This window comes from Condylostylus longicornis, unplaced genomic scaffold (assembly GCF_029603195.1).
Source record: "Condylostylus longicornis isolate FDR11 unplaced genomic scaffold, ASM2960319v2 ptg000055l, whole genome shotgun sequence".
NCBI lineage: Eukaryota > Metazoa > Arthropoda > Insecta > Diptera > Dolichopodidae > Condylostylus > Condylostylus longicornis.
Genome location: NW_026578024.1, coordinates 3,627,657 through 3,645,340, shown reverse-complemented (window position 1 = coordinate 3,645,340; position 17,684 = coordinate 3,627,657). Strand labels below are relative to the sequence as shown.

Below are 17,684 nucleotides of genomic sequence, written 5' to 3'. Positions count from 1 at the left end.
CCGGCCAATTTTGGCCAATTCTTGCTTTGTAAAAAATAATTTTAATTAAATGTGTATTCAATTTTTACCTTCATAGACTTAGCCTTTGCGCTCGAACAGCTATAAGAAACTAATTTTAACAAATCCAAAAAAAAAAAAACAAGAAAAAAGATGAAAAAGTTCTAAAGACTTGAAAATCGAATTTGATTCGAAAAATGGTGTAGGACTTGAAAATTGGGATTTCTTCAATTAAGTATTAGGATTTGTGGTACGAATTCAATATGAGAGTTTAGAATCGATCAACAATATCTGGATTAAATTTTTTTTAGCGTCAAAATTTTAATTAATATTAAAATTTAATTTAAATTTTGTTTTTTGCATTTTTATTTAAAATTATATAAAATTAATTCATTTCTATAATTTAATTTACTTGTACATTAATTTTATTTTCTTATTTGATAATTAAAATTTAAAAATTAAATTCCTATAAACTTAGTATAGTATTCGATACAATATTGTCCGATTCACTTCTATAATTGTTAAGCCAATCGGTTGCTTTACCACATTTCGTTAAAAATCTTCGACTCAAAAGTGACATTATGTCAATATTATCGGAATCAGTTGAACCAAAATTATCATCATTATTTTCCACTTCAAGTTCACTTAAAATTCTTTTGCGCTAAAAATTAAAAAACAAAAAAAAATTATTAAAAAATTTCAAGTGCTTTTCATTATCTTACGAAATTTCTTTTTTCATAGGAGAAAAAGTAAAAAAAAAATTTTCTTTAATTAAATTTAATAATCATTTTGATTTTTATCAAAACCTTTTTAGATTAAAATGCGAATTCAAACTAACAAAATTAAATTTTTAAGTGGAAAATTTTAATTAGAATTGCCAATTAAAAAAAGAAAGTAAAAATTAATTTGTTTAAGAACAACTCCATGAGGTTTCCGAATATGCAATTTGGGTTCAATTGTTTAAGGACTAAAATTGCTAATCCATGTAGATTATTCATTAATCCATAGGCTATACTCTTAGAAAAGTTGCAGTTTGTTAAACATAAATTTGGAAATTTTTTTATCAATTGTGGTAAATTAAACCGAATGCGTAAGTTGTTTTCGATTAGATAAAAGTTTTTGTTAAATCTAGTAATTCACATCCATTACAACAATAAATTTTAGAAAAATTAAAATAAATCAAGTGCAATTATTTTCAATTAAAAATTATTTTAATTAATAATAAAAGGAAATACTCTCTTAACTTACCAAAATTTTAAATTCATCAGTAATATCATCAAATTGTAATCTTTCTAAAAGTTTTTTTAATACAAATGGATTTTTTTGTAAATCAGCTAAATTTTTTAAAATAAATTCCATTGTAATTTTCATATTAAATTTACTAGATTTTCCAATTTCATATATACTTTGATATAAAATTCTTTTATTCTCCACATCATTATTATTTAATAAATCTAGTATTGAATTTAAAAATAAATTTATATGATCAGGATTATCGGAACATTTAAATAATTCAGTTATATAAAACATATCGCCAACATTTTCAATTACCAATATTCTTTCAAGAATAACTTGAAATTCTTCAATTGTAAGTTTTTTAATTCCACCACATAAACTATATTCAAAATCATTAAAGCAATCAATAAAATCTTCATTACGATTTAAAACACATTTTAACTCCTGATATGAATGTATTAAACATTCTTCAATATTAACATCACAGGATAATTTAAGAATATCCCTTAATGAATCTAATTTCATAAATGTTACTGTAGAATTTCCTTGATTATCAATCATCGATTTATTTCTATATTCTTCATTTAATATAACTTTTGTTATTGGTTTCAAAATATCATGTAGAAAATTTTTAAATTTCGGATATATTTCACACCATGAGAAATTACTTTCAAGTGCCTGAAGACTTTCAATGATTTCATACCATGGTAAAATTTCTGTTTCATATTTTAAATACGATAAAGTATCGAAAAATAATTCTAAATGTTTTTCGTATCGATTAAATGATGTAAATAAATCACGTAATATTTGAATACGATTTAATACATCAAAATTATTTGGATTCTTTTTTAAAGCATTTGCAATCAATTTCCAATTTTCTACATCATAATAAACATTATATAATCCCGATACTTTATTATTAACAATTAACCAATCATTAGCAGTTAAATTTTGTGTTGATTTTATATTATTTAAATTTAATGTAAAATTTCTAATTGGCGGTACAATAAAATCAATTTGATATCCTTGATATTCTAATGGTATAGCTTCTTGATGTGGCATTACTGATGTCACAATTGAAATTGGAATATACCAATCTTTTTCAAAATTCATTGAAATTGGATATTGTTGAATTTTCAATTCATTTGTTGTATAATTTCTTTCAATAACAACTTCTGGATAACCTCGATTATTTGTCCATGTTTTAATGTATTCAGTTAGGAAACCAATTTTATTAAAATATTTTCGATCATCTTTAATAGCAACTTCTTCTAAACATTGAAAGAGATCATTTTCATCAACTGAATCGTATTTACTAAAATGAAAAATATTTTAATATTAAATTAATAAAAATTAGTAGAGAGCAAAAAAATAATAAATTTTTCTCTTAAAATTTCATTTTATAAAACAGAAATTAATATAGTGGTTATCGCAATGTAATTAAAATAAAAATGGTGGAAAGTGAGAAATTTGAATTGTGCAATTTCTTGGGTTTCCCGATTTTTTTTTTTCATTTTTACAAAGCTCTTACATACTATTTATCAAGATAATTGTAAATTCCTCTTTGAAAAGTTTTTTCTGTTAATGCATCGTTCAACATTCGAATAATCGCAGCACCTAAAATATTTAATGCATTCAGTTAATAAAAATTATAAATAAAAAAAAACCGCTTTTACCTCTATGATACGATATATGATCAAAGGCACTCATTATGTCGATTTCTTCAACCAAATCTGTTGTCAACGGTCTCTTACAGAGAGCTCCAAATGCAATATTTAAGGAATCAAAATAATAGAAATGATCGTGAACACAATCAGGGAATACCTAAAATATGAGTTAAAAAAATAATGAATCATACAAAATATTAATCAAATTATATGTATATAATATAGAGTGTATGTATATGCGTAAGTATCTTCATATGGGACGAAAATAATGAAATGAAATTCAATTATTAAAATTGAAAATAGCTAGGTACATACAGTAATAAAAATTGCATAACGTTAGGCGAGTATTCGTCATGGGAATTACTTTAAAAGATTCACAATAAAACCATAAACTTTTATTTAGCACAATAAATAACGTGCGCACACCACCAATTTTTAAATAAAAATAAATTTTTCGAAACAAAATAAATGAATTAATTTTAATTTAAAACTTGACTCATTGGTGATGGTAACAGAGAATTTTGCAAAGTTCAATGAAAACTTCTGTGCATTATCAAATGAGTACATGTGTGTATATATTCATCTGGTTTGTGTCCAAGGAATACAAATAATTTAAATTAATTTTTATTTACCGAAGAAATATGAAAATAATATAGAAAATTATAAATTTTTTTTATTTTTAATATTATAACATACCTTTCTCATTATAACATAGCTATAATATGTTGCAAAACCTTCGTTCAACCAAATATATGACCACCATTTTGGTGATACTAAATTACCAAACCATTGATGTACCATTTCATGTGTTACAGATACTATTGTTCTTAAATTTTTAATTGTACTACATGTTGGATCCATTAGATAAGTATCATAACGATATATAATTAAACCCCAATTTTCCATAGCATGTCCAAATGTTGTTGGTACTCCAATATGATCTAATTTTGATAATGGATAATTTATTTGAAAATAATTTTCCATAGCTGATAAAAGTTCAACTGATTTATTGACAGTATAACGTGCATGATCTATTTGTAAAGCATTCTTATAATAAACGCTATGGGTTACGTTATTTACTGTAAGTGATACACTATGATAATTATGTAATATAAAAGCAAGAATATAAGTTGACATTAATGGAGTCTGTTGAAATTTCGTCGTTACTATTGTTATTAGAGGTTCAGTTATAATTGTTTCATTCATCATATTAATATCATTTTCATCACTAAAAATTAAATATATTAAATTTAAATAAATATAAAAATTACTATAGATTTAAAATTTTATTTAACAATTGAAAATTTTTGAATATAGCTTGTGTTTAAATTCTGAGTAATTCATTTTATCAAATCCAAGAACTGATTCAAGTATGTTTTTATATTTAAAATTCTTAAGCTAATTATTTTAATAAATTTTATAGAAATTGCACGTAAGATTAATTATTTACTTTAAGACAAATAATCTTGAAACATTAAATGTTACCGTAGAATTTAAAAAAAACTTGACAACACAGTAAAAATAAAATTTTTAAATACTAAAATCAAAAACATACTGCAAATATTACATAACATACTACAGACAATATTTTTTTTTGTATTGCGAAGTGCTAAGCCAACATTTATAATCTTTATCGCAAAACTAAATTCAGTGACTAGGAAAATAATGAAATACTTATGTGACTAATTGAATTAAAAGGAAAAAGCAAAATAAATATTTAATATAAAAGTAGTCATTTCAGTTAAAAGGAGCAGGTCTGCAGTTTAAAAATTCAAAACTGCAAGAATTTTAAAAATTGTCTGCCGTTTATTTTAACATTATTAGTACTACAGAATATATCGACTATATGTATATAAAATCAATGATATTATACCTGTTTTGTTCTGCTATTGTTGTTTCAACTGGTTCTCCATCTAACGGCATATTTGATAAAGCTGAATATAAACTCGAATGACTTATCGTTATTTGAAATCTTGCTTTATATTGAGGCTCATCATAGCATGGAAATGCTCTTCTTGCAAATGTTGGCTCAAATTGCGTCGTAATAATTGGTCTAAAAAAAATAGTAATTTATTAAATTCACGTTTGATGTAAGTACATTATTGTAAATGTTATGTATATAATTATGTATATTCCTATATATAATCAATCGACTGGCCTAAAAACTAAATTATAAAGTTTTCAGAAACTTATTTACAGAATATCATAATAAGTTATAATAAGAGTATTCGAATAAAACAAGAATATTTCGGAGTATAGAATTTTCCAGAATCTGCAATTTTTTTCAACAATTTGTTTAAAAAATTTAATCCCCAAAAAGTGGTTTGAGAGATTTATTGTGTGACCTATAGGAAAATGTCTTGGTAATCATAGCTCTTTATAATTTTATATTGAATTTCTGATGAACTTACATACAATTCAAATATTAAAGCTAGCTAATTATTGAACTTATTAAAAATGAAACTTAGAAAATCGAATTTAATGAAATCAATACTTAGAGAGAATGGGCAGTTTAATGAAACGACTTTAGCTAAATTTAAAATATCTCTCAAAATAATACGCTTTTCTTTAAAATTTAATAGGAATATTCAAATTAGCAAATTAATTATGTTATAAGTAATTATTAAAAAATTATTATATACGTAGTAAATACACAAAATAACTGCGATTAAGAAGTCAAAGATCATTGTCCAGAAATCACAAGCTTATATATTTTCTATACTAATTTTTAAAATTATGTTCCTACATAAACATAGGTATTTATGTATATGGGAGTAAAAGTGTATTATTACATATATCTATATGTATGTAGGTAAACACTTATATGTATGTAAGTTCAACAATAATATTCGATTTTGGTATACAATAAATAATATTCTAAATTTGAATTTCTTAAAGAAATTCAAATAATATTATGATGTGATCAGCACATAATCGCAGTATGTATTATCTAGTTTAGGAAAAGTGTTACAGAAAATAATGAAAATGCCTAATGAAAATATGTACTTTTTAAGCTAGTAAGTTTTTAGTTGGCATACCTAGAAATATGGAAATTTTACTCTTTATAGAATTTCGCTTTGTACAATCTGAATTCAATAAGAAGTTTGTCAGTTAATTTCCGTAAACGGAATTCAAACATTTAGTTTCAAAAAATTTTGTCAATTAGTACAATAGTTATGATAAAAAATTTAAATTCGGCCACTTGTGTGGCTTCAGAGCCTTAATTATTCCAAAAATTTATTGATTTATTTTTTTTAAGCCCCAAATTTAAATATTAAATTTGAAGGAAATTGGTTGATTACTTCTCTTTATATGAGTGAAAATGTACAAAAGGTCACTTTCCCGAGGTCTAATATATCCCAACAGTTCCAAGATCAATCCATGACTTAACCAAAATACACTCAAATATAAATTTTCATTTAAATCGGTTCAGTCGAACTTGATATACACGCCTACAAAGACAATCAGACAGACCGACGGGCAGGCAGACAAACTGCTGGGCAAACATACAGATCGACATTTCTCTAAAAATAATTGATTTACACTTCACTACCATGGATAAATTGGTCCCTGCAAAAAAACTCGACATCCAAAATTTGGTGCAATCACATTGCCTCCCTTATTGTGCGCAATCCGGTTGGTAAAAATAAAAGAGAAATGTAAATTACGTCATAAAATTTTATTCGAATTATATTTTAATCATAATTCGTAATTATTTGCGACTTTGTATCAAATTCACACACACATATATACACACATAGGCATATATTTATTGAAATTATCAATAGTAAATAAACAACAAATAATAAAAATGTCAAACTGTTAAAAATTTTATCAATTTTTCTATCAAAACATCGCAAATTTTATATTGAACAAACATAAATTTATTATTTTATTTTTAATTCAGTTTTTCATATTTTCATTAATAACATTTTTTTTTTGATTTTTAATAATATTTCAATCATCGCCATGTAATTTCATAAGAGCGTACAATGCACATCGAATTCGATGTAGGGCATAATTGGAAAATTATTATTGAAGTGATAATAGCGCTAGTTGTATGAATAAATAATAAATAGCAATAATTTTTTGCAATATTAACAATAATTATTTAAGAAGACGTTATTGTATTTTTAATAAAGAGAAATAAGATTAACTTTCAAGATCACGACCTGTTTTTCTTTTTTTCAATGGTAAATTTGCATAAAATATTAAAATTTTTGTTGTAAGTATATGACGAAAATGAGTGTCGTAATAAAATTTTTAAGAAGTTTTTCAAGTTTTTCGATTCTTGTTTCTATAACAAAAGAAAATAAAAACACCTTAAGAAAAAAAAATTTGACAATGGAGATTTTTTGACGTCACGTTATTAGATCACTCTATTTCTCTAAATATTCTCTATTAGCTATTAATAAGTGTTAATGGATTAATAATATTAATTTGATGAAATAGAGACGATCAGAACTGATTTTTGTTCTAGAAATGAAAGGAAGAGTTTTTTATATGGTTAATAAAGAGATTACTATAATGAAGGATATCAAGTCTTTCAAAATATAAATTTTTAATGTCAAACTATAAATAAACACCACAATAATTAACGAATCAAATAATAACAAATAACACTCACATATTATCACTAGATTTCGATATATAAATTCCTCTTGCATATTTTTCATCAATTGAACCTTCATATTTAACACTTAATAAATATTTTTTATTTTTTTCAAATTGAAATTTTTCATTTTCAGAAAAAATAATTAAAAAATTTGTTTTATTATAATTTTCATCTAATTTATAATTAATATCAGTTAATAATTCATTATTATTTTCATTAATATTATTAATATTAATTTTTAAAATGTCTAATTCACTTGAATGTAAAATAATTTTTTTTGTATTTTCAATTACAAATATTTCAATATTTGTTACACCAATAAATTTTCTATTAATATCATCAATTGATAAACTAATATTATAACTAATTGGTTTTGTATCATTTGGTAAACGTAAATTTAATATTTCACTATTTTCATCACGATACGGACCCATACAACGCGGCGTAAAAAATGTATTCCCACCACATATTATTTGAGTATAATAAATTAATAATAATAAGACTATTAAGCGTAATCCAATCATTCTTAAAAACAAGAAAATTTTTTTTTTTTAATTCTTTAATCGAAATTCATTTATAAGTAAAAAAAAAAATATAAAAGAAAATCAAAGAAAAAATAAAATATAAATTAAATGATAAAAGTTTTACACAAAAAATATTAATTTTAATTTCGAATTGGCGTGTTGATTAGTTGAAAGATTAAAATGTAATGAGATTCATTATTAAAATGCGATGGTAAATAATATAAAAACGGACATTATCACTTTTAAAGTATTTGAATGTATTGAAGGACAGATTAGCAATTTTTTTTTTGTTCGCCTGATAAAAATCAATAATTCACATGTTTATTTAATCAGAGAAGAGAAAAAGAGTACAAAAATATTACTGTGATAACAATTGATTTGACTAGAAATTTGAGAGAGTAAAAATTTCGGAGACAAATAATATTATTACGTTTTGTATGTTTTCATTCAAATTTGCTATTGCCATATGACTGAATGAATATTGTGTCTTCTGCTTTGATTTGAGAATTAAACTTTAATCTTTAATGCAAAGTCTTGGCTTATGAGTAGTGTACGTAGTGGGAACACTATTCAATGTCTGGAAGAAATGAGATTAAAATGGTTTATAAAAGTGAGAATTATTGATATAGATTCATAATTTTAGAACACTACCTTATATGGAATTGAAAACAAGGTTTGTTTAAAAAAAATTATGTGGAATTCAAAATAACAAATGATTTATGTACATATGCTTCTGGCAGATGTTTAACTGTAATAATTCAGTTATTATAGATTATAAGAGGAACTTGAATTTTGAGTCATTCATAATCCCGAGGAATCATTTTTGTTATTCATCTAACATCACTTGTTTACAGTATGATTTTCATTTATTATTTTAAATTTTACTTAATACTTATTACAATAACAATAATATACTTATCATATTATTCCTTTAAGTCAGATTTGCGAAAATTATTAAATCGATTTAAAAATTCTTCCTGAAATTAAAGGGATAGGGTGCAAAAATCTTTTCCAATTTTAACAAATTCTAAATGAAAACCAAATTAATTCTATATTTAGAATAATGACAAAATATTAGAATAAAATATTTAAATTAATTATTTAAAAAAATGATTTTAATCAAAGAAAATATTCATTTTCAATTTAATATCGGAGGTGCAATCAGAAACGCAAACTTTTTTCTCATTTAAATAAAATAATTTTTCTTTTTGTAATATAATGGGTTTCATCTAAAAATAATCTAATGTAATATTATTTCCGCAACATATACTTATATTAAGTAGAATTAATAAATTTTATGTGTACAATTATAATTATGCTTGAAATCAGACATCACTAGAATATATGAAATTCTATAAATAGAATATTTGACCTGAGTACTGACTGATAATAGCTAGCGTATACAATAGAAGTTTGTTTCTGATAATCTAATTCTAATATAACAAAGAAAGACAAAAAAAAATAAAAAGATTAAAATACAAGAATTTTTTTTTTTTGAAGTTCATTCTCATATTTTGTTTTTATTTGGTACATAGCAAGAATCCTAAAAGAATAATTTCAAAATAATTGACTAGAAATTTAATAAAAATTGATAATTCAAGATTATTTTTAGTGTTGTGCGCTTAAGAATTTCTCTGTCATGTGTTTTTTGGTTCCCATAATAATAAAGAAACCGGACGGAATTGTTATACATTATAAGAAAATTTTAAATAATTAAGACATTTACTAATTTTGGTTTATTCTAAGAAGGCTATATACAAAAAGAGTTTTACTTTATTAAGCACAAATTTTCTGATCCTTTTTGTCAATATTAGTACAATTTTCTAAATATTAGTGTATTTAGTACTATTTCCGTGAAAGTGTTTGTAAAATTAATAATTTTGCCAATTTTTTTTTTTGGAATTTTTCCCAAATACATTAAACATAAAGAAAAATATTAATATTAAAATAACAGTCTTTTTTTTTATTAAAAAATAACAAATAAAATCAAATAAATAAAAATTAAAAAACTATAATCAAAATTCAATTTGACACTATGGGACGCAAAGTATGTAGTTTTATTTTTATAATGTTTTAACCATTTTAATAGATCTTCTTCGACTCTATCAGGCAGATATTCTCTTGGACTGTACATTCGAAATGATGGCCTTTCTTTTGGTGTCGTTAATAAATATTTAATCAGAATTTTAAGCTAAAAAGAAAATAATTTCAATTTAATAAAAAATTCATAATTTTCAATTGTTTTCTGTTTGTTTTTATACACTTACATCTCTGATTATTCTTTGACTTTCACTGCCATGATAATACCATGATTTTTGATGAAAAATTTTTAATAAATCCGATGGTAAACGAATATATTTAAGAAAATTTTTACTTAAAATTGGTAATATTGTTGGACGATTAATTTTATTATTGAAATAACTATAATAAATTGCTGTTGATCTTTCAATTTGAGTAAAATTTTCAATGTTTGCAGTAGAAATAGATTCAATAAAGTATTCACTTAATTCAATTTTAAAGGAACAACTTAATGCATACAATAAATCATCTCTTTCGTTTAGATCTTTGATTTCAAGTAGTTTTTCATAAACTTTACGAAAACGATCAATATTTGAAAATTTTAAATTTGTACATAATATTGGTCTACGTAAATAACTTGGTTGAATTTGTAAATTTTCACTTAAATATTTATTAAATTCAATTTCAGAAATTTTTCGACATTCTTTTAAATTTACACGGCATGCTAAATCAAAAATATTATACTTAACATATCTGTTATATGGAATATCATTTTCACTATAAAAATCTAAACTTTTAAACATTGGTTCAATTAATTCTTTAATATAACTATGAAAATCAATTGCTACATTTCGTCCTTGTAATTTCCAATTTAAATTCTCTATTAAAAATGTAGCACCGTTCCATGCTGTTAAACTTCGTTCTCGTTTTAAATATCGTAACATTTCCATAACAATACCAATTGGTAAAATTTCTTTTTCCGATAAAATACTTAAATCTCGAAATATTTGTACTTTATTATGATCATGTAGTATTGATGGATTATCCAATAATGCTATTGATAACAGACGCCAATTATCATTATCATAGTTAACGATATAGTAGCCTGTTTGTTGATTGTTAAGTAATAACCAATCACTTGGCATTATTTTTAATTTTCCTATTGCTGGATCAATAGTTGCACTATGTATTTTTGGTAAAATAAATTCAACTTTGGTATCCTTAAATTCTGGTTCAGCTGCTGTAACAAAATTCATTGGTATCCACCATAAATTTTGGAATTCTTGTGTATTTGATTCTTGTTGTATAGTAAAAGAACTCGAATCATATTTTCTTGTTACTGTTAATATTGGAAAACCGGAACGATGTATCCATGTTTCAAAAGATTTTGATACTGCATTATCATCTTTAAAAAATGGTATCGATAAATTTCTGGATGCCATTTGTAAATATTTGAAAAAGTCCTGTTCATCAACTGCAGAATACTCCCTAAAATCATTTTATATTATTAAAAATGTTTAGATACATATATTATATAAATTTATTGTATAGCATTAAAAAGCTTACATATGTTTCAAAAATGTTGATACACCTTGATGGAAAGCGTTTGGCGTAATTGCGTGATAAAACATTCTCAATATGTTTGCAGCTTTATAGAAATAAGGTCTTTCGAAAGTTGATAAAATCTCAGCTTCATTTTTAATTGTGCCAGCTAGTGGCTCATCAGTTTCATCCCATAAATAATATCCAGCATCAACCATATCAAAAATTAAAAATTCATTTAAATGCCAGTTAGGAAAAGTCTAGAAACATCAAAAATGCTATGTTTAAAAACAGTAATTGAAGGCAGAAACTTATAACACTTTTTTGTTTACCTGATTTGCAATAATGTAGGAGTAAAATATTGAAAACCCTTGAATTATCCAATTATTATTCCACCATTTTGGTGTCACCAAATTACCGAACCACTGATGAACTAATTTTTGACTCATAACCATTAAAGATCTTAATTTTCTAAAATCATCATGATAGTCATTTATATGTCCAGTAAATTGTTTTAAATTTGGATCGAATAAATTTTCAAAATTATGTGTTAATAGTCCCCAACTTGCATGACCAATTCCATATTCACCTGGTAAACTAATATGTTCAATTTTATCTAATGGATATGGTATCATTGAATATGAATTAAAATAATCATTTAAATTTTCTAAACATTTAATTGAAATATTCATTGAAAATTGCCAGCTGTTTGCATTTTTTAAATCATTATAAACATCAATATTTTCATCAATATAATTTTCACCCGAAATTTTATCATCACTTCCATTTTCATCATCAGTATCATCATTATCAATGTTGTTATTATTATTATTACTATTAAATTCAATTCGATTCGATAATGATCTTGATGTTGGCATCATATAAATAAAATGTAATTTACGGCTAGACGCTTTTAAAATACTCTCATAGTTTGATACAATAAATGCCAATGTGTACGTTGACATCGGTGGTGTTTGAGGAAATCTTGTTGTTTTTAAAGAATTCCCACTAAAATTAAAAAAAATAAATAAATAAAATAAAATAAAAACACAACTTATAATACTAAATTTAGAACATCTTAAATTAGTTGCTGTCATGACAGTAAGTAGATACGAAAATAAAATATTATGTTTTGCTGTCATGAAAGCAAAATAAAATTATAATAAGAAAAAATAAAAATAAACGCAAACTTTTCATCTGGCATAGGTTCTGCACGCATATTTGATAAGACCGTATAATTTGTACCATGAGTCAATGCAATAGTGAACTTAGCCTTGAATTCCGGTTCATCATAACATGGAAAAGCTTTTCGTGCATAGAACGGTTGAAATTGAGTTGCCGCCACCCACCTGTTAAAAGAAAAATTTAAAATTTTTTCACATTTAATATTGTTTGTGTTTTGACATTTTGAAAACAAAAGTGTTTATTTGTTTTATTTTTTTTGTTTTTCTTTTTAGAAACAAAATTCAGGTGATTACTTGATATTCTACAACACAAAGTAAATAAATCATTGCGGTAGGTAAATGTTTTCATCGACCTGATTCTGAAATATAGTATTAAAAATAAAATGACAGAATGAGAAATGGATTTTCTTCTTCAAATTTATGTGGAAAATGTTGGTGCGATCTCGTTTTCGACATTAGTGTAGAGAACCGTAGAATCATACTGAAAATTTCACAATAAAATTGTTACTTTGATTTTTCAATAGACGAATTATACCCAATAAATAAATTCGCGTATGAAATTTTCAAATTTTTCAAGAACTTTGGTTTGATGCTACTAATTTCTATTTCGTGCGTAATATACACGTACTTTACCAAAGCTCAATTCTCAAGGCAAACTGTGTATTGCGCACGAAATATGCATTAGCATAAATAGAGCGTCTTTTGGAAAATATTAATTTATTTATGAAATTCTTCTTATTTTATGTAAGAAAAACATTAAAATTTTTATTGTGTGAAAACCAAATCACTTAAATTTTAATTTTATTCACTTTTTCTTTTGAACATTATTTGAACGACATGACAAGTGTGTATAAACAAATTCACAATTCCACTTTTGAATTTCGGCACCAATTTCATTTCAAAACAATCGCTATCAAATTTAATTTGAATTTTAATACAAAAAAGCAACGCGTCCACTAATAGAAAAAAATATTGTCTACGTTTATAAGAAATTTCAAAAGAATCTTAAGTTTATTTAAAAAATTAAAAGCCTCTTACAGAAGTATTTCAAAATTTATTACTAAAATTATTACAGCAATCAAAGTAATGTAGCCAACTTCGAAATTTTTTTCTTCATCTCAAAATTATTTTTTTTCCGTAACTCTTTTATATTGTAATTTTAAGTTCACATAAAATCTATTTTAAGAACCCCTTTCGAAAATTCATCGAATATAAATGTGATCATTTATTATTTCTGATGATCACCTTAAACTTATTACATATTTTATTATAGTGTTTACATATACATATATGTATACATGATATATGTATGTATGTATACAAAATTAAGTATGATAATTTGTCATGTAAATTGTCGTTCATACTAATTGGAATTTAAGAAATTTTTATTTTTGTTGTTGACAATATAATTTTTATGCTTATGATTATTTGATATTTTTTATAGGTCAAAATCATTTTTTATAAAATGAAATAAATTTAAAAATAAAAATATATGGGTCTATTTTGTTTTGCGGCTCTTTAGACTGATGACGGAAAGGTCTAGTTTGCATCTTTGTATTTTCTTTCTTATGTAGGTTCCTTTTATATATGAACGAATTGTAAAGAAATAAAATTGTATCTATAATTTTGAGAAAATTTTACTTTTGTTTTTTAGAAAATGATTTAAAATTTTTAATAATGACAGTGGGTGAGTATGTGATATCCTTATTTATTAAGTGTTCCAACATAAATCATTGAAATTTTTTACAGTCACTGTACATGAGTTTTGTGTTCTGCAATATTTGTTGCATTATGGACTTTTTACTTAGTTTCGTTCCATAAATTCTGTTACTCGTAGAATCATTTTCTTCGGAATAAATGATTACATGTTATACAATATTATGATTTCAAAAATATATTTCTTCCTAAGATACCAAAAAGTACTTATATTTTCTCAAACACGAATTAAAAACCGAAGTTAATTATTATGTATTGAGTATGAAAAGGCTAAGAATCCAGTTTAAGTACCTCTCAATATGATTCATTAAAAATTTTCAGATTTTTAAATTTGGATGGTTAATTTTGAAAGTGCCCTAAGTCCATTTGCAATTTCAGAACACTTTTATTTCCGTAAAGCAATGATATTGTCAATAATTGGAATTCAAACTTATGTTGTTCGATAGGAAAATTATTAAACTATAAAACAAATAATCCGATAACCGAATTTTTGGTTATTTTAAATTCCTATGGAGCAACATTAAATTTTTTTTGAAGTGGACTTAAATCACTTTCAAAATAAATCATAGATTTTTAAAAATGTTTCCATTTTCATTTGGAATTTCTTTTGAGAACTTGAATTCTTAGGTATGTTATTGTGATTAGAATATTGTAAAGGTAAACAAAAAGCAAACGCAAGTTTTGTCTTTCCAGTTTGAATGTAAAAACAAAAAATTTACTCCTAGAACTTTTTTGACAATATTAACAGCATGTATTCCTATTTAAGTAATTCGTGTGCTCATTATTATTATAACACCACCTCAAAACTTTCAACAATATTACGAAAAAAGTTTAATTTTTGTCAACTTGTTTATGACATTTACATACATACAAACACATTTCGCGTACATTCGCGCTAAAAATCGCTTAAAAATTTATTTTTCTCAATTTTTTTTTCTTCACAAAAAAATATTTTATAAAACATGCTAATATGAATAATAATATTAAATTGACTCATATCTGGATTAATGCCAATTTTTTCAAATAAAACACACAAATATTTTCTTGGAGTAAATTATTAAATACAGGTCAAGCTTTAGAAAAGATCTTGTATAGGATAGCGTTAATAATCAATACTTAAAAATATTTCTAACCAATAATTAGCCGGACAAAGAGGCTTTTAAAAAAATACCATTTTTTAAATTAAATATTAAAATTTGTAAAATTCAAATTGTTTGCCAAAATAAATTTAATTATAGTCAATATTTTGCTTCCGGTCATTTTTTTTTTTCGTGTGATTAAGTAATTTTCGTTTTCACAACACAAGAATTTTCAAGGTAAATAATATACACCTATTTCTAAACACAACGCAAGTATATTTTTTGCAATTATTCACTTACACTTTTTCACCAAAATTATTTAAATAATATGTTTTATAAAAACCATTATTTTCATCCGTTAATTCACCACGATATGAAATTCTTAATAAATATTCCATATCCGGTATTAAATCAGTTATTGTATTTATAATTATTAATGAATAGCTATCCGTTTCATATGGTAAATTTTCATAATTTTCACCAGTTTTTAAATCAATTAAATTAACACCAAAATTACTCAAATGTTTTACATTTAAATAAATTTTATTTGTTGAATTTTTACATATAATACGAATATTAACGAAACCATAGAAATCAAATAGACCACGGTGAATTTCTGTTTGTATATGTATATTATATTCCAATGGTATTGTGTCTTTTGGTAAACGATCAATTTGAAATTTTGATTTCACTGATGATTTTATGGGTGATTTTTTTATTGAATGATTTGGTTTAATGGTTGTTGTTGCCGATGACACGGATTTAATAATTGCATTATCGAAAATTATTAATAAAAAAATAATGATTATGTAAACTTGAAATGAATTATTTTTAAAAAATAATTTAAAACGCGACATCATTATTATGTTTCGCTTTCATTTAAATGACTGAACGGACTAAAAATAAAAGAAACAAATTTTTATGAAGGGGAAATATCAGTGTTTTTTTTCCGATTTCCCAAGTTTCCTAAAGAACTTTTATTAAAAATTCTCAATGAAAATGAAATGAAAATTTAAAGGAAAACAAACTTAAAGAAAAGTATGTTTGGGTAAATGTTTAATTTTTTTTATTGTTCTATGTATGTATGCCTGTATTGTATGGGTATATGCAGGTTCATTTTATGTGAAAAGTAGAAATAAACTTTTTAAAAAAAGAAAAAAAAATATTCATTTTGTGTGTATGTATGGTTTTTGGCAAAGAATAAAAATATAAATGTATTTGGAAAATATTTGAGAAAACGTCGTCTTATTCTAAAATCATATATTGTGTATATAAGAACGATCCGATTTTGAGAGAATACTGGCAATTAGACTTTAAAATAATACGGTCAATGACCCAGTTTGTTTAATAATATATATGTCATGTTTATTTTAATAATATAATGTGGCTATAAAATTAATTAGATAAATAAAATATATTCTTTTAACATAATCCCATTAGTTTTCAACCGGTTGTGGTTCATTTTAATATTATTATAATGGATATCAACTTTTTAATGCGATGGCAATAGATCGTCATATAATTCTGCTATTAGACAACAATTATGATAAGCAAATCGTACTTTTAAAAGAGTCCCTGATAACACTCATAAAACACTTTCATAGTAATTATGTTAAGTGAATAAATATTGCAAATTTATATATAAAAGAGAGAACATTTTACTCTTTCAAATATGTACTCAAGTTAGAAGAGCAAATTATTTGAAAGAGAAATAAAAAATTTATCAGCTGATAACAAAAACAAATAAAAGTGAGAAATGCATAAAATTCCAAAATAGAGAAAAAAAAATTTGAGAGCAAACAAAAGACGTATACTCTATTTGTATAAACTGTAAAAACTCTAAACCCTATGTATTATAATGTAACAATTCTAAAGCAATTCAGATGACGTACTATTATCAAAGTGTACTATTAAGGTTTATGAGCACTAAACTTTCTGTAAAACTTAAATTTGGAAAAGCAAATGGAAGAGTTCTCGGATATTGATCTTTGTACCTAAGATTAATACTATAAACTAGGGCTTATAATGGATTTTATTTAAATTTTTTTGAAGAAGAGGAAATATATATACACAGGAACTAAATAACGACATCTTAAAATTATAAA

General features: G+C 24.0%; 1 protein-coding gene across 1 annotated transcript; it reads right to left on the bottom strand.

Moving 5' to 3' along the window:
- Window positions 1-390: 390 nt before the first annotated feature.
- Window positions 391-17,670, bottom strand: LOC129611946 (uncharacterized). The gene is made up of 16 exons (XM_055525374.1): window positions 17,666-17,670; window positions 15,880-16,095; window positions 12,791-12,949; window positions 11,933-12,608; window positions 11,625-11,860; window positions 10,803-11,546; window positions 10,307-10,718; window positions 8,402-8,421; window positions 7,830-8,040; window positions 7,528-7,670; window positions 4,774-4,953; window positions 3,597-4,128; window positions 2,910-3,057; window positions 2,769-2,850; window positions 1,246-2,548; window positions 391-658 (listed from the first exon to the last, which is right to left on the bottom strand). Exons 1-16 carry the CDS (start codon window positions 17,668-17,670, stop codon window positions 464-466), a joined length of 5,262 nt encoding a protein of 1,753 aa, XP_055381349.1. The 3' UTR covers window positions 391-463.
- Window positions 17,671-17,684: the final 14 nt, after the last annotated feature.

Coding starts and splice junctions, on each gene's coding strand:
- LOC129611946 (XM_055525374.1), bottom strand. Junction 10,719..10,802: donor CCATATAACAGATATGTTAA/GTATAATATTTT, acceptor TAAATATTTAAG/TGAAAATTTACAAATTCAAC. Junction 2,549..2,768: donor TACAATTATCTTGATAAATA/GTATGTAAGAGC, acceptor TTTTCATTTTAG/TAAATACGATTCAGTTGATG.